At 38.8% G+C, this 17,865-nt stretch overlaps 2 protein-coding genes across 3 annotated transcripts; both read left to right on the top strand.

The window, feature by feature from the left end:
• Positions 1 to 305: 305 nt before the first annotated feature.
• Positions 306 to 3,275, top strand: hint2 (histidine triad nucleotide binding protein 2). The gene is made up of 5 exons (XM_026321648.2): positions 306 to 513; positions 744 to 881; positions 1,865 to 1,969; positions 2,638 to 2,710; positions 2,802 to 3,275. Exons 1-5 carry the CDS (start codon positions 427 to 429, stop codon positions 2,891 to 2,893), a joined length of 495 nt encoding a protein of 164 aa, XP_026177433.1. The 5' UTR covers positions 306 to 426; the 3' UTR covers positions 2,894 to 3,275.
• A 2,425-nt stretch (positions 3,276 to 5,700) lies between these two features.
• LOC113139214 (long-chain-fatty-acid--CoA ligase ACSBG2-like) lies at positions 5,701 to 17,828 on the top strand. Of its 2 annotated transcripts, none has more exons than XM_026322265.1 (14): positions 5,701 to 5,963; positions 6,077 to 6,279; positions 8,403 to 8,743; positions 9,869 to 9,957; positions 10,381 to 10,501; positions 10,606 to 10,686; positions 10,832 to 10,981; positions 11,535 to 11,702; positions 11,785 to 11,966; positions 13,400 to 13,633; positions 14,018 to 14,235; positions 14,796 to 14,935; positions 15,020 to 15,263; positions 17,035 to 17,828. In XM_026322265.1, the coding sequence occupies exons 1-14, from the start codon at positions 5,908 to 5,910 to the stop codon at positions 17,124 to 17,126; spliced, it is 2,319 nt and encodes a 772-aa protein (XP_026178050.1). In that variant the 5' UTR covers positions 5,701 to 5,907; the 3' UTR covers positions 17,127 to 17,828. The 2 variants fall into 2 exon arrangements, with proteins under 2 accessions (XP_026178050.1, XP_026178051.1); XM_026322266.2 differs by having other exon boundaries at positions 5,723 to 5,963; positions 8,460 to 8,743.
• The last annotated feature ends 37 nt before the right edge of the window (positions 17,829 to 17,865 follow it).

Raw genomic sequence — 17,865 nt, 5'->3', positions numbered from 1 at the left:
AAACTGCTAGACTGAACATTTGGAAACAATAAGTATTGGTTATATGTGACAGCTAATGGGAATAGTGTCAATATTTTTAATAACTAATAATATGTTAGTTAACATTCGCACGTAAAATGTATTTTTATGTCCAATCATAACACTGTTTATCGAAATAACATATACAAATTAAATCCCGATAAAACAACAATGTCATACTTCTCTAACATTGTGTCTTTTCCTCCGTAGCTTACTGTAAACGGAGATAAGTGGTATTCAAGACTCAAAATCAGGACTGCGTGTTGTGCGTTACACGGAGGTCAGTGAAGGCAACTTCACGTACGGCGTGTTGTGGTTTCCGCCCGTGAGCAAACATTTTGGACTTTGCACGACTGCCTTAGAAACCTGCAATATTAGCTAGAAAGTGCACTAGTTAGTCAGGTAGACATGTATTTGCGCCACATTTTGCGGGCACAGCTCGTCGCGACTCTGTCGGCTCATCCCAGTCGTTTGCATCGTGTGTGTCGAGCCGAGGTAGCTGCTCTAAACATAAACCATCTTGTTCTTATACACATTTTCTTTTCGTTAACAGCAGCAGGGCATTTTGACAACACCTGGCCTGCCAGCAATGGTGGTGGCTGTGGGAAACCTGCAGTGGCCCACCACCTAGAGGTCTGGTTCATGGTGCCCCTCTCCTGTCCTTCTGTGTTGATTGTATGCTGGCAGCAGGTCTTAGCTGAGAGCTTGTATTTTCTGACCCACAGAGGCCACTGTGCACCAAGAGTGACCAGGTGAGGCTGGCGCATGAGGCCAGCAAGAAGTATGGCTCCCCAGCCCCGACCATCTTCAACAAAGTGATCGACAAAAGCATCGCTGCAGATGTCATTTATGAGGATGAGAAGGTAAACATACAAAAATGTGCTGTTGGGCTTCATGATTTGGCCAACCAAGCAGAAACCAAACTCCATACCTGAAACAATTAGCTGATTGATCAATTCATTGTTCACAGAAAACCAAAACAGTTTTGATACATATTAATTTGATTTTATATAAGCAAACATTGTGGGTTATTGGGCAAAATGTAACATTTGTCTATTTAACTTGTGCAACACAAAGTGTTAAAGAAGTTGAATGCTGAATACTTTCTGAAGCCACTGCACATGTCTCTTGTTATGTACAGCTCATATTAATATGCACAATAATAATCCACAGCGTCACTCACTATTGGAAAAATATATGCAAGATTGATACACACATCAGTACCCTACAGTACTTGGCATCATCGGGGGTTTGGGGTCTTTCGACTTCAGACCCTCTCACCCAGGCGACCTGACCAGGGGTGATCAGTCCCCGGGCTGTGTCCAATTAATGCTAGCCCACTGTTTATCCCTTTGAATCCACAACCATCTTGAGGCCTTCTCTGCACCTTCTGAGGCTCTACGGATGGCTTTTCTATTGCACGCTCCGGTGACGCCCAGGAGGCTGTAGGCCTCACATAGTGATCTTCCCGCAAAGCCCCTTCTCCCCGTTCCGATGGGCGTGCACTGTCCTTACCACCCCCGTCTGCGACAGTCCTCCAGCAGTTCAGCATATTTCACTCTTCCATTCACTGGCCTCTTCCATTGCCTCCTCCCAGGACACTGTGAAGAATGTGTGTAATGGTATATAATGGTATACATATTGAGAACAGTGTTTTCTACTGTACTGTGTGTAGAACCAATTCATACTGAGTGAACCTGGGGCTTCTGGCAGCTTTGCAAGGCTGATGATCCACAACGAGTCCTGAGATGAGTTAACATGCTTGCTAAGATGTAGATAGATACATAGGTAGATAAAAGTTGTGGAATTCTACATGTCATACGTGTTTTTCTCGTGTGTTTGTCAGTGTTTGGCATTCAGAGATATCAACCCACAGGCCCCCATTCATTTCCTGGTCATTCCAAAGGTTCCTATTCCCAGAATGAGTGAGGTCAAAGATGATGATGCTGAGGTAAGCTGGTCCGTCAGTTGTTTATACCCAGTGCTCCTGCTCAGAAGATGTGACAGGTTGTCAGCCTCTCACTCAATACACATAGGCAGCTGCATTAATATACACTCTGTAGCCAAAAGTATATGGAAACACTCACATCTTCTGGCTGCTGCACCATCTCACTTTGCCACCCTCCAGGCCAGGTGATGAAGTGTACCTGCAACACTTTTTCTGTTTACCTGATTAGCCTTTTGGGGGATTCTGTGAGGACTTTCAGACACTGGGAAGACATGCAAACTGCACACAGCAAGCTCCCAGCTGTTTAAACCCAGAACCAGCTGTTGTCTGCATACCATCTTTGTGCTGTCACTGTTCACATTGAGCAGAGGAATGAGGAAATGATGTGCATGTTTAATCTATTTACAGTCGCTGACCTGCATGACTTTTGTCCTATATTTAATACTGACATGTAACAACAAGGCAAAGCATTTTTATTGATGTTGTACATTTCACTCAGGAAAAATGTAACAAGGTGGCAAGATGAGAAAATATTACAACCAGAACTTGCAGGATGTAGTTTTGTTCTAGAAGTTTCATGTTCAGTCACTGTCTAAAATTGTAATGTTTGTAAAGTCACAGCACAATATACACCCTCAGTTCATGACTTCAACTTTGTCTTCAACCTACAGCTCTTAGGACATTTGTTGGTTGTTGCTAAAAATGTGGCAAAGCAGGAATCTCTACATAAAGGCTACAGATTGGGTAAGTTCTTTGCCTACAGTAATTTGTGTGAAAATATGGGCTGTGTATCTACTTGTATGTTGAATTGTGGGTATGTTTCTGGCCTCTGCAGTGATCAATGATGGAAAACATGGTGCTCAGTCGGTTTATCACCTTCACATCCATGTCCTGGGAGGAAGACAGATGACATGGCCACCAGGATAATAATTTTATTTCTGTGTTAATATAATATAGCTGAAAAGTTGGGACTAATTTATCACTCAATAGAAAATTAATCTGAGCTATTATAAGAAGAGATTTTTTATTTGAGTCATTTTGCTTGTTCCTGTTTTTCACATGTGAGAATTTTGCTTGGTTTTATATTAAGACAAACTGAATATGTTAGGTTTTTGAAATGTTGAACAGACAAAACAAAACATCTGAAAATGTCACCCTGGACTCTGGCAAAGTGTAATGTGCACCTCGACACACCAAATAGGAAATATGAGAATGTGGATCTTTGCAAATATACAAATTAAAGCTAAAAAGAGTGAATAAATTTATGTTTGACGTGGTTGCTAATAAAGACACTATTTTTAATAGGAAAGCTGAAAGCTTAATTTGGTTTGTTATCTGACATTGAATAAAATAGATTTTAATTTTATTTGTATGCACATGTTGCATTACATTTCAAATTTAACTTATATGAAATAAAAATGAATTCACACGGGGAATCACTGGAGGTACGTATATTGTCATGGGCTTTCATCAGGTGTACAGTTTTTTGAGAAGTAATACTAGTGTTTAAAAAAAAATAAATGTGTATATATATATATATATATGTGTGTGTATATATGTATGTATGTAATTATTGTGTTATATTCTCCTGCTATTCGTAAAATTAGCTGAATCCCCTCACAAATCTTTCACAACCTCCTGTGAGGGTCAAGGTCAGGACAGAAGTGGTGTGAGTTGGTGGCATGATTCAGTGACCTCGGTGGCCATAAACAAGTTAACTGTGTGTCATGAGAGAAAGCAAGTTGTACTTTCCCCTGTATTTACTAAGAAAATATTTACATCATTGACCATGACATCAGGCAGACAGCTGTGAAGAAGAAACGAGGCCTATATGAAACTGCTTCTTTGAAGTGTCCTGGCAAATGATCCCAAGTAAAAAATAGTCTCTTATACATTTTATACCAAACACCTAGACATAAAGAGGTGAAGGAATTATATGAGTTTATAAAAAGAACTCTGCAAAATGTGTCTTTTACACAATAGAAAAATTCCTACTCCTTGGTACAGTTAGTGTTTGTTTCTAACTTCGCTTGTGATGCGTACTAGTCTGGTATAGAAAAGTTGGACTTGCATGTTTTGTTCAACTGGATAAACGTATTATGCCTCAAATCCTTATCTATCTATCATAAACATATCCTGTTGAGTCATTATCAATAGCCGTCATGTTAATGGCTACCTTTGTTAAGCGATTTGGTATAACAGCCACCTGTTTAAGCTGTATTGAAATATTTTTTGTGTTCTGTATTATGAACTGTCACTATTGCCAACCGTTACCAACCACTGTGATTAGTGTAAACAAAGCAGGTTTCCAGCTCTTGTTCACCTTGATTAGCCAGAACCTTTTGTTGCATCTTAAGCTGGTTGGCAGGGCCACAACAATAGGAGTACAAATTGATGACATAATTCTGTATAGCCCTGAATGAGGCATGAGTCTGGGAGAACTCGTACATGTCCTCTGTAGGCTGATTTTGTTTTCTGCAGGGGGCAACAGTTGAGAACCTGCTACGGGCAAAGGTTCATCCAAGCCTGTCCGGTATCTGACAAGTTAATGCCATTCAGCCCTGTCATCAGAGAAGGTAGGCTTTCATTTACAAAGCTTTGTGTTTTTTGTGTTACAGCATGACTTTACAGTCATAAACTGCAGTTGTGTCTGACGTTCACACCATGTTGCACATAGAAAATCTTACTTTATTGTTTAAGTTAAAGCCCTTTTTTTCTACGATAAACTGATTTTTAATTGCAGAATACAATAAAGGATTTTTGTTGTTTAATGTAAGATGGAAAAATATACCACTTGGAAATGTTGACACAACAACTGAATTCACCAGCCTCCAGGTAGGTGTTGAATGATGACGTTTAAGACAAACACAAGACTAATACATGGATGTACCAATGTATGTAATGTGAGCAGGCTCCTCAACTTCTGTTTGCTCAAGTCTTTTAAGTCCCTCTTTGCAAGGACTAAGGACTAACACGAGCAAACAGATACAAGACTTGTCTCTTGGATCTCAGCATATTGAGGCTAATTTATAACTACTCTGGATTTTCAGTTTTTCTATGAAAAGTTAACTCTTAAAGACAAGGTATGATCTCCTTCATAGTTAATGTTTATAACTAAGTGTATTGTGTATTGCAGTGTACTTTCATTGATATTTTCATAATTCAGAGCAAAGATTTCAGTTACCACACTGTAGTTTTGCAAGTCTCGTGAACCTTGGTCCAGAGAACTCTTAATGAAAGTTATGTTAAGCTCCAGAGGTCAGACAGAGAATCTGCTGGGTTGACAGTTTTTAACAGATCCAGAAAACGCTGGACATTATCACCTTCATAAAGATCAGGACTTATAGCTGTACTGTTGTATCAGTCTGCATTATTTTTAGCTTGGCGTGTCTAATAAACTAGCAGCTCTGTGAAGTGTGTGAGTTACTGTGAACTGTTGAGGATTCTTCACACTAGATGACATTATCTTACTGTACAGTTTTAGTAAGACTTCAAGCCATGTCTTTTTATTTTTATTTTACATTATTTAGATGTTTTAATACCTTCATTTTTAGATACTTTTAAAAAAAATATTAACTAGTGATGACTGGCCTGCAGAATTTCTACAGTAAATGTGATTATTTGGGTCAAAGGTGCTCACAATTTGAGGCATTGAGCATAAATAGTGATTGCAGATGTCCCAATGCTTTCTGGCACAGCATTCCCAGTTTTGACATTTAGACCATTGCTGTACGTGATTACTAGTATTGGCTGTCATTGGCTCTGACCTGTTGCAATGACTTTGGTGAATGTCAGTCTGGTATAAATGAACAAAGTCGGCAGTGTCATAATCAGTATCTGTGTAGAGAGTCTTCAGTGAAGGACATCTAGGTGTTTTAATGCTAATTTAATGTTACGTTACATCCATTTATTAAGATTATTTTGTTTCTAGCAAATACAACATGAGCGCCCAAAAAGATTTGGGTATAGGTGCAGCTGTGGATGATAATAGTGAGAGGTAGGTCGAATGTTTTTTTTATTTTTTTTATTTTAAGTTATGTATCTAAAAATGATGTAATATGTATGTGTAATGATTAGTTTTCATTCATGTTCTCTAAATGGCTTTCACAGCATTCCTACCCAAAAGACGAAGACTCTACCAGACTGCACAAACTTAAAGACCCACTCTTCTGTTCTCTTCAACGGAGAAGCCAGTGGGGCTGACCTCGGTGCGGCTTCGGAGAACCAGGAGACTTCTTCCAGTAACAGCCAGGTACTGGTCAGACCTCCTAGATCCTCTGAGCTGAAGCGAGCTACTGACAGAGTTTCAGCAGGTAAGAATCTGAGTGGAGTGTTAGGAGAGGGACATTAATGTGATGTGAGAAACAACTTTGAAGGTGAACATTGGTTTCTGAGATTAACAAGAGAGAAACAGACTATAATCATAAGAATAAGAATACATAAGATGGTGTCAGTCTGCAGCCAAACATGAATACACAGGTGAACAATGACTTCTTCAGTTACATCTGTGGAGTCTGATGGCTGATGGATAAGGATGTTCGGTGACGTTTCTTTACACACCCCAGATGTAGCAGGTCCCACAGGCACCACCCAGAGCACCCAGTGTCCATACTCTTTCACATGTCTGTCCACCCTCACAAGTTGAAGACCATCTAAAGTTTCAGAAAGATTGAGTTCATTTATCCATATTCCTGTGAAGTATAGCAAACGGGATTCGTGGTAAACAAAACAGATAATGACAATTTTTATGTTACATTTTCTGCTGCTTTAAATTCTTTGTTTTTGTTTTTTGTGAAATTTTGAATAGTTTGAGCTTTTCAGGCATCTATAAACTATTTAATATGAAATGAGAAAGCAGCATCACTCTTTAGCTGCAACCTGCAACCTTTAGCTGTGAATAGAGATTAAATCACTTTAAATGGTCAAAAAAGTAAAATATATATAGAAACCTTCTCTGACAGGTTTTTCCACACCTTAAGGTTATTTTCTTAACTTCCATCTTGATTATGCAGCAATGTAAAAAATGTGAGGGATCAGTAAATATGAAAGTTGAGTTAAAAAGACTTGTTGCTGTTCTTTTCTCTCATCCCTAACCCCTCCCCCAAACTGATCGAGACAGATGGCTGCCCAGAGTGAGCTGGCGGTTATGATGGCGGTTTCATCTAGTTAGAGTTTTCCTGCTCAAAATGGATTTGTTGGGTTTCTATGTAAAAAGCCTTGAAATGATTTTTATTGAGATTTGACATTTTTCAAATAAATAGAATTAAATAAAAATTATGAACACATGGTGCATTTAAAAGAAATCCTTTTTAAATATAATTTGCCCTGAAACTTGTGGGGAAATGATAATCATAGCCTCAGATAGAGACACTAAACACATGTTATTGCAATCATTTAGGACAGTAAAATATTACAAGAATGGCTCTTGAAAATTAGCTAAAGAAGCAGCAGTGTTTGGACTTTTAATATTGGCCAGTACAGCACTGCACAACCTTTCTATCCTTAAGTTGGAAACAGAGAATACCACTTGTTCTTTGCTGCAGGTTTCACATTCAGATGAATCAAAGACCTTGATGCTCATTGTTTTTACATAAAGTTGTGAAAGTTTGAGAGACTGAAATAGTCACTATTTTGTCATTATTTTGGGTCATTGAAAGTTAAAGGAAAATATGTCATGCAAGTAATGTGTTTGGTTATAAAGTGGATGACATATTAAGAAATACCACATGCAATTAAAAATATAAGAACTGAATCAGTCCATCGCTGAGATTGTGCATCAACTGATAGAAATGTGTGGCATTTATGAAGACAGCTGCAGTTCTGTAAAGACTGAAGTTTGAAAATCAGACTTCACCATCTCCCACATGCCTCACTGTGAAGAAAAAAACAGGTCACAAGGCACAAGGTCAAGGAAGTGGGTTAAAATGTTGATGGTAAAACAAAATGAACTTGTCACTTATTGCAGAAGAGCAAACAAATGATCAGGAAGATAGACCAATACAATCAGTATGCTGATGCATACTTGCATGTATGCAAGCTGAGCATTAAAAACTCATGTGCCAGGAAAAGAAAATAACTGAGTACAAAGAGAACAGCAAATAAAACAGCTTTGAAAAGCAAATAACATGAGGGAGGGGTTAGTGGGATGTTTGTGTTCTTTCATGCTGTCACTCCAGCCATTACTTTCTATTAATCCATATTTTCACTAAGCAAACCTGATTGGTAGGTAGGTAGGTAGCTATAGGTATTGTATGACTTCCTGCTTTGTCTCAGGTAACTGCAGAGTCTTCCCCTATTCTCTGCACAGATATCATGCATTTTTGTCTGGCATGTGGGCGGAACACACTCTCAGAAATAGTTCAGGAGTGTCTGCATTCCCTCATATGTCTAACTCACCTTTAAAGAACAAGCTTGCTGTCTTTCGGTGTGTCTTCAGAAGCTGACTTGTCATTAATGGCGGGTAAATGCAGCTGCTCCTGTTGTCCCAATGCAGAAGAGCCTAAGGCAGTTCCCTTGTCGACAGCGAATGTGGTAGCAACGCTGACCCCAGCTGACCAGCTATGGACCACCAGCAGAGACAAGGCTGTCAGACTGAGGATGGAGGGCTCAGGCTGGGCCTCAGAAACCCCTGTCACCGTCCATCAACTGTTCTGGGAGACAGTGGCAAACTATGGGGAATACCCAGCCTTGGCATCCAAAGAAGAGGGCCAGTGGGTGACACTGACATGGAGACAATATTACGAGCAGTGCCGGGCAGCTGCTAAAAGCTTTCTCAAGGTTTGTTTACTCACTTTCTTCAATTTAATGGAAAGAAATTGCAGTATGTAACAATGAAATCTGTTCATTTCTTCTTAGCTGCCTTGAACATATGACTTCATAAATTCATCTTGTTGAATGCATTTAAATATGCTTTTTAAAAGTAAACTAACCACATCGTATTAGAGTCAGGTCACAGGTAGTTACTGCTTCTGCGAGCGAACATTTGTCAGGGCTGTTTTTTTATGTTACTCCTTTTATCTCCCAGATGATTAAAGGTTTACTAAAATCTTTATTGTGTAGATAAATTTTCTAGAAAACAGGAAAAAGAGGGTAAATTCACTTTTAGACAACTCTATCCAGCTTTAACTACTGCAGTTACTTTTGTTACAGTGTTATGTACTTTGTTATTTCATGTTTGGTAGTTCTTTCCTAAACATTTTATGGCAGGATATTTTCTATGGTAAAGTAAGTGGCTGAAAAAACAGATTCTGATCATTTCTCAGTGTTGACCAAATGCATTTTGCCTTTACTATGCATTGTAGTCCTTAAGTTCTTAGGAAAAGAAACTGAGCAAGGCAAATTACTGTATTGTATACAGTTGTAGTATAGTTAATGCACAGTGTCGGCAGGTAGGGATGTTTACAAAGTTAATATTTAAAAGGAACTTACATCCTTGTTGTTTGGCTTTAGTGTGGTCTTGCATGTTTAGGCTTATTATTATTGTCTGTACTGGGACTAGGAATAAAAATGTGCTTCAAGCTCATCCAGTATCCATATTACAACCCTCAAACACCTTGAAAGATGAAAGTCAGTACCTGAAAGTCTTAGCCACGGTTTCATTTAATACCAGTGAACATGTTACTATCTATGCTTTTCTCCTTCAACCACCTGTTTTGTAGATGGATCTTCAGTGGGTACTCTGTATGTAACTGTAATCTTCTGCTTGGTGTCAGAATGTGAGTGTTTAAAATTCGCCACTTGTCTCCTGTTTCATGAATACTTTATGTTTGTGTCCCAAGAGATGGAGTTTCTTTTGAAAAGAGATGTGGGTGAGAGGTAATGGAGGCACTCTACTGCTGTGTCATTAAACATGCATGCATGTACATTTAAAGCATTTTTAAAGTGTCTTTTTTTCTGTTTTAGTTGGGACTAAAGCGTTACAATGGTGTGGGGATTCTGGGATTCAACTCCCCTGAATGGTTCATCTCTGACATCGGCTGCATCTTGGCTGGGTAAGATCTATGTAGGCTGAAGGGGTAGATTAAATTGCATGTATACTTCACAGTATACTGTCATGCTTTAGCTGCGTCAGTATGTTTCAGCTGATGCTGCACATTCATCTTGGTTGATGCTTATCTCAAGGTCCATTTCTGTGACTCACACCTGCTATCTCAGGAAAGCTAATGTGGGTGTTGCAGAAACAATGGACAGAGATAAATGTAATCTCTCTAAACTTTGTCTTTTGTTTTCTTTTTTTCCTGTTGGCTTTTTTAAGTTATTGCTTCTGATTGGTCTTGTTTTATTGTTTATGTAAATCAAGTATTGGCCAATTTGTAATAGAAACTGTACACCACATAATGAAAGGATAACCGCATGAAAGGAAAAGTATCAATGAGTCTTTTTTCTTTTATTCCTACATCTGATTTGTGCAACAGGGGTCTGGCAACCGGCATTTATACAACCAATTCTCCAGAGGCTTGTCAGTACGTGGCTGCCCATTGTACAGCCAACATCTTGGTTGTGGAGAACCAGAAACAACTTGACAAAATCCTGCAGGTCAGGAGCTTTATTACAGCATGTATGACTTAGTGTGCCTGTGATAACTATTTGACAAGATAGTAAAGAAATCTATCCTTTTTTTAATTTGTCTTTCCCATAAGGTTAAAGACCAGCTACCTCACTTGAAAGCCATTGTCCAATATAAAGGCGAGCTGAAGAAGAAAGCACCATTCCTATATACAGTATGTTCACTCTGTTGATTATTATTATTATGATGTTTTCTAATTGTGCTCTAAGAATTAGAGTTAGATAAATATGGCTGAACCATAGAGCTGCATTTTGGTAGAGTTCATTCTGGGTTTGGAGTTAAACCTTGTATTTCTGTAGTGGGCAGAGTTCATGAAATTTGGAGAGGACGTTCCTGAGGAGCAGCTGGATGCTGTGATTGACAGCCTTCGGGCCAATGAGTGCTGTACTCTCATCTATACATCTGGAACCACTGGTAACCCTAAAGGAGTCATGCTGAGCCATGACAATGTGAGTTATTCAAGCAATATTAATTTCCTCTTTCTTCTTTTATTCTTATGAAACAACTTAACAGCTTTGCAATATAATTTCCTCTTAGAGCTATAACTAACAGTAGTTTTAGTTATTGGTTATTGTATTCTAGTGACTGAGGACTGCAGATTACAATTTACTCAGGTTAGAAATTAGCTGAAAAATATTTGACACCCATTTTGGAAGCATTTATGCTGCACAGGTGTGACACAGTTATAGATTCTACCCCTCCCTGCCATGTTGGAACTGGTCTTCAAGGACTTAAAGACAAATAGTAACTAGTTGCAGCAGTGGACGCCTCAACAGTTTTCCTTTATTTATGTGCACTTAGAAAACTGGTTAAAACAGAAATATTCAGGCAATTGTAAGAAGTGAAAAAGATAAAAAGTTGTGGATAAATTTAGCATGTCTTATTTTTGTTGTTTTAATGTTTTAATATGTAAGTTTGTCTATAATTACTCCAGTAAATCATGTTAATAGTGTCTCTTAAAACTAAACTAATGCAAAAACTTTATCGTCTTTTAACGTGCAGTTGACATGGACGGCCCGTTCAGCAGCTGCCATTGTAAATACAGTTTCTGGTGAGGAGAAGGTGGTCAGTTACTTACCCCTCAGCCATGTGGCAGCCCAGGTCTTCGACATGTGGATCTGTATGAGTTCTGCTGCGACCACCTATTTTGCAGAACCAGATGCCCTCAAGGTAAGTATGCCCATTGTTGAGTAAACAAGGAAATATTAATAAAGTTTTTCTAATTTCACTAATTGCCTATTCACTTTTCCAGGGCTCTTTAGTAACCACACTCAAAGAGGTTCATCCAACATATTTCTTGGGAGTTCCTCGGGTGTGGGAGAAGATGCAGGAGAAGATGAAATCTGTCGGTGCCAAGGCACCACCACTGAGGAAGAAAGTGGCAGACTGGGCCAAGTCCATAGGCCTGCGATACACCTACAGTGCCATGACTGGGTGAGACAAAGACACTTTACCACATATGTGTGTTGTCTCTCTGTGACTCATTTATATATTATAATAACGGGACCTTAATGCTATCTTTAAGCATGAGACAAGTTTTTGTTGGACATTGGCTTGTCTCATAAATGATCTCAAGTGCGTTGTGGCAAAACCCGTTGGACCGATTGTCTTTTTCAGAATAAAACTTTTTCAGAGATCTTAGCAGCTCCATGGGAATGTACTTAACAGTGGTTTCAAGCTAAATGCGAATGTCAGTATGCTAAACAGCTCACAGTGATAGTTGTAACATACTAATGTGGAGATGTTATAATGTCCGACCTGTGCACCAGCTTCATTTCGTGATAGCACTAAAAACAAAGTACAGCTGAGGCTCATTGGAATTAACTAATGCATTCACCAAAGAAGGTGGAGTCAGAGTTATGACTGTCATTTTCCATAATTATCACATACATACCACATACATTTTGAAAAGCATGAATGAAATATAAAAGTCTAATCTGCAGTAGGTGAACGTCATCATCAGTGAGCCTTAGGCACTTTGACCCTGTCACTGCTTCACTGTCTGTCCTTTCTTGGACAACTTCTGGTTGGTACTAACCACTGCAGACCAGCTGCTAGACCTGCAGGTTGGGAGCTGCTCTGACCCAGTCATCCAGCTATCACAGTTTGGTCCTTGTCAATGTCACTCAGATCCTTAAGCTTACCTGTTTTTCCCGTTTCCAGCACATCAACTGTGACATCAGACAGAGTGTTTACTTGCTACCTAACATACCCACACACTGACAGGTGCTGCCAGTCTGTTGTAATGAGATAATCAGTGTTATTCACCGTGGTCATAATGTTATGGCTGATGGTTTATATTTTAATAGAAAAGAGCTTGTAATTCTGAGCTCTCATGATCACAGGAAAAGTGTCTCGTCATTATGCAATAGTGTTCCTGTAATTATGAGAAAATTAAGGTCGAAGAAAACAAAGGCACTATGGTGCTGCCTCATTTGCTTTTATTTCCCTCTTAAGGTATTTGTTCCTTTAATATGTTGTAGATTTAATTTCAAATGGATAAAATTACGGTGTCCTGCCCTATCCACCAAAGTGGTTGGAAAATTAGAAATTGTGATTAGATGAGGGCACCAGATGTTAAGTCAGGTGATCAAAATGCCTATAATTCATTCTGTTTATGCCAAAGTTCATGGCAATCAATCCAATAGATGCCGAGCATTTCACATTAAAAAACCACCAACTGGAACCTCATGGTGGTGCTATATGATCTTGACATGAGGAACTTGAATGATTTTATGACAATCAAATAACTTTTCTTATAATCTTTTCTTTTTCTTGGATGGACAGACTGACATTGCCATATTTAGAGGCGTGTTGGTACCACGGTAAAACAAATGGTGATATTTATTTTGTCTTTTGGGTTATAGGGAGAATGCGGTGCCGTGGGGTTTCACACTGGCTAATGGTCTGGTCTTCAAAAAGGTGCGTGCTGCTCTGGGTTTGGACAACTGTAAGGCCTGCTTCACGGGTGCTGCCCCCATCACCAAAGATACTCTGGAATACTTCATGAGCCTGAACATCCCTGTGTTGGAGAATTATGGCATGAGTGAAAGCTCCGGCCCCCACACTGTCTCCCTTAACAGTGACTACCGCATCACAAGGTCAGCAACCAAATATTATGGAAAACATCAGCTTTAATGAACTATTTAACTAATAATTAAACTAATTAAAGTAATAATTGTAGTATTTACTGGTACCAACCATTGACAAAAGTATTTAATAGTTTTGCACTATTTCTACTATAAACGTTACAATTAGGCTACCATAAAAGTGCATTGACTTCAGAGATATTTTTTATTTTCATGATATCTTGTTTATTTTCTGATATTGATTAAATAAAATATACAAGAGGAGGCTGACAGTAGTAATTTAAAATCTATGTAGTCAATTTTAAAAGAGATACAGTTTTAATGCAGTTCTTGACCAGCATCTGTCTGCGTCATATCTAAATAAGAATGTTGTTGACATATGATTTGTTTTTCCAGCTGTGGGAAAGTGATTCCAGGTAGCAAAGTAAAGCTGGACAATCCAGATAAGGATGGGAATGGAGAGATCTGTTTCTTGGGTCGGAATGTCTTTATGGGTTACCTGGACATGCCTGACAAAACAGTAGAGGCTCTGGACGAGGATGGCTGGCTGCACTCTGGAGACCTGGGAAGAAATGACGAGCAAGACTTCTTATACATCACAGGAAGGATTAAAGGTAAATTATGTTCTAAAAACCTTGTTTGCATGTTCTTAGTCTGGGGAATAATATAACATTATTAAATGAATACTGAGGTTAATGCAGTGTGTAAGCAGCCTTTTACTGCTGTAAGGGCAAATTCATCTTGTGACCCTTTGAAGGTTCTCTGGCCTGTAGCTTGGCACACTACCTGACTGTATAAAATTTAATTAAAACCATCTCCACTTCAACCAGCTACAACAGTAAAAGGCTACTTACACAGGAAAAAACTGAAAACATCCATCCATCATCTATACCCACTTATTCCTGAACCAGGGTCATGGGTATCCGCTGGAGCACAGTGAAAACATTTCTGCTAAATTAGCGTTTGAATATACTGTACAATAGACTTTAGTGAATATGGGGCATCTGTGTTGGTTTGGTTACTTTACTTTTAGGGCTTTTTAGTTTGTAGTGAACATTAAGATTAGCAACACCTGGATATTTTTGAGTTTTTCTCTTCTTAAAAATACAAAATTTGCATGTCAAAAAAAAAAAACTGCAAAAAAAGTCAGTGTGCTGACATCTTTTTTCCGCAGAGCTGATCATCACCGCTGGTGGAGAGAACATCCCTCCTGTGCCCATTGAGGATGCACTGAAGTCTGAGGTGCCCATCATCAGTAACGCTATGCTGATTGGAGACAAGCTGAAGTTCCTCTCCATGCTGCTCACTCTCAAAGTAACCAAGCCAGAATTCCTGCAAACATCACAGCTACTCAATAAATTAAACAAACACAATAATGACTCTTTTCTCTGTGTCCAGTGTGTCACGGATGACAATGGTGAGCCCACAGACGAGCTGAGCCCAGAAGCTTTGGATTTCTGCAGGCAGCATGGCATCGCAGTGACCAAGGTGTCAGAGATAATAGCCAATAAGGAGCCAGCTGTCTACAATGCTATTCAGGAGGGCCTGAACCGTGTCAATGCCAAAGCAAGGTCCAATGCCCAGAAGGTCCAGAAGTGGGTCATTCTGGAGCGAGACTTTTCTGTTTGTGGAGGAGAACTGGGTGAGTTTTTGTTTTGGATCCTGTAGCAGCTACCTGCCCAATAGCTCAGACACCGATGCACCACAGAGATGTAATGCACGGAGGCAAAACAAGTCTATTGTCCAAACTAATGTTTAGCGCTTTCTTGACGTTATTCACCCTTTGCAAGTAAGCCAACTAAAGGATAAACTCTGAGTTTGGCCAACTAAAGGATAAACTCTGAGTTTGGCCAACTAAAGGATAAACTCTGAGTTTGGCCAACTAAAGGATAAACTCTGAGTTTGACCAACTAAAGGATAAACTCTGAGTTTGACCAACTAAAGGATAAACTCTGAGTTTGACCAACTAAAGGATAAACTCTGAGTTTGGCCAACTAAAGGATAAACTCTGAGTTTGGCCAACTAAAGGATAAACTCTGAGTTTGGCCAACTAAAGGATAAATTCTGAGTTTGGCCAACTAAAGGATAAACTCTGAGTTTGACCAACTAAAGGATAAACTCTGAGTTTGACCAACTAAAGGATAAACTCTGAGTTTGACCAACTAAAGGATAAACTCTGAGTTTGGCCAACTAAAGGATAAACTCTGAGTTTGGCCAACTAAAGGATAAATTCTGAGTTTGGCCAACTAAAGGATAAATTCTGAGTTTGGCCAACTAAAGGATAAACTCTGAGTTTGGCCAACTAAAGGATAAATTCTGAGTTTGGCCAACTAAAGGATAAATTCTGAGTTTGGCCAACTAAAGGATAAATTCTGAGTTTGACCAACTAAAGGATAAATTCTGAGTTTGGCCAACTAAAGGATAAACTCTGAGTTTGGCCAACTAAAGGATAAACTCTGAGTTTGGCCAACTAAAGGATAAATTCTGAGTTTGGCCAACTAAAGGATAAATTCTGAGTTTGGCCAACTAAAGGATAAACTCTGAGTTTGGCCAACTAAAGGATAAATTCTGAGTTTGGCCAACTAAAGGATAAACTCTGAGTTTGGCCAACTAAAGGATAAACTGAGTTTGTTCTTACTTAGAAAAACCCAAACTATAGAGTCCCAGTCACTATTCCTGCCTACCTGTACAGTACAGTGTGTATATATAGCATAGCACTATGTAACAGCACTAAATAATTCAGAATTGTAGCTTCTTGTAATAACTGTATTGTTTGATGTTAGTTAAGGTGTAGGGTAGTTAATCTTGTGTGTAACTGAAAACAGACTAGATAGACTACCTTGAAAATTTAAACCCCTAAGTGCAACAGAAGTGTGTACATCAGTGATTTCCAAATTAAAGCCAATAGCTAGAACAATTCTAGCTTGAGCTATAAAAGTACCTGTGAACACCTGCTTTCTCGGGCTCGACCATGACTCCACATGCTGAGGAACTGCCTGAACAAATAACCAGACTGTAAAATATTAGACATAAAGATGAAACCTGGAGCGAGCGCACCAGTAGGCTACTGAATATAAACTGACACACAGCAGCAGTGTTTAGGAGGTACAGGAAGAGGCATAACAAAAGGCACAGAGCCAGTCCAGGAAGACGACCCCAAGCACTGGTCACTACTTATGCAACCCTGACTGATAAACACCAGGCCTTGACTAGGAAATGCTTCTAATTTTTTTACCCGGATTATCTGTGGAAAATGGCGTTTCAGTTGATAAGTCATGCGACTGTTCTGCATACCACACAGCATTCCTCAAGCATTTTTAAAGCTGTCAGACATTTGTTACTGTGCAGATGTGACTAGCAGAAGGTGATTTTTAGATTTAAATCAAGTTAACCTGCTTTTCTTCTTTGTGCAGGCCCCACCCTGAAACTGAGGAGGCCCATCGTTGTGAAGATGTACCAAGACAAAATAAATGAAATGTATGCAGTGGCCCAGGAAAGGGAGTAGACTGCACTGCACAGAGAAACGTCTCCATGTTGTGGAGAAATTATAAACCCGAATATTATAAATCCAAAAGAGGTTTATAATTCAAAGACAAGTCTTAATTCTTATTCTGCTGTATTTAATGGAAGTTTCTGTTGCTATGTTTGTTGTAGAGCACTCTGGCTCTCCCAGCTTCATAGCAGCTGTAAACTTGTTGTAAATAAAACATCCAAGTCAAAGTCAAAGCCAAATTTTGCCTTTTACTGTGTAGTTAACTCACCAAAGTCACATGCAGAGTATAAAGCACTGGTTGGTATCCATTATCATTTAGGTAAGGATGCTTATACTTTTTTAAAGTTTTAAAAAGATTTTAGGAGCTATAATTCACTGTTGAGTCTGATGACACTGTAGACTCTTATCTTTGTTGTATATTTTATTTTTAAGGTAATAGTGTCTTTTTAATATTTTAAAACTTTAATTGCCAAATTCCAGTCATGAGGTATGTATACAAAATAATCTCTAAATGGCTAAGCTGCAAACACTGTCTCTATAAATTGGAGGTAATAAATATATGAACATATGGTAATTTCTCCAATCAAGCATGTGTAAATTGCAACATACACGTTTGAGTTTGTGCTTCTCCATGTATGGTTTGCCTAATACTGAAATCTGTATTTTGTAATAGATATTCAATGATTGTCAATAAAAAGTTGATGATCGAACAAATTCACCAAATGTGTGGATTTTTTAAATTTTTTATGAG

Source organism: Mastacembelus armatus, chromosome 9, assembly GCF_900324485.2.
Source record: "Mastacembelus armatus chromosome 9, fMasArm1.2, whole genome shotgun sequence".
Classification (NCBI taxonomy): domain Eukaryota; kingdom Metazoa; phylum Chordata; class Actinopteri; order Synbranchiformes; family Mastacembelidae; genus Mastacembelus; species Mastacembelus armatus.
Note: the sequence above shows the minus strand (reverse complement) of the source record. Positions and strands in the feature narration are given on the sequence as shown.

Bases quoted from the DNA above. Each gene is read 5' to 3' on its own strand.
- hint2 (XM_026321648.2), top strand. From the start codon at position 427: ATGTATTTGCGCCACATTTTGCGGGCACAGCTCGTCGCGACTCTGTCG. The intron at 514-743 runs GTAGCTGCTCTA...TCTGACCCACAG, and splicing joins ATCGTGTGTGTCGAGCCGAG to AGGCCACTGTGCACCAAGAG. The intron at 2,711-2,801 runs GTAAGTTCTTTG...TGGCCTCTGCAG, and splicing joins ACATAAAGGCTACAGATTGG to TGATCAATGATGGAAAACAT.
- LOC113139214 (XM_026322265.1), top strand. From the start codon at position 5,908: ATGAGCGCCCAAAAAGATTTGGGTATAGGTGCAGCTGTGGATGATAAT. The intron at 11,703-11,784 runs GTAAGTATGCCC...TCACTTTTCCAG, and splicing joins CAGAACCAGATGCCCTCAAG to GGCTCTTTAGTAACCACACT. The intron at 11,967-13,399 runs GTGAGACAAAGA...TTTGGGTTATAG, and splicing joins ACCTACAGTGCCATGACTGG to GGAGAATGCGGTGCCGTGGG.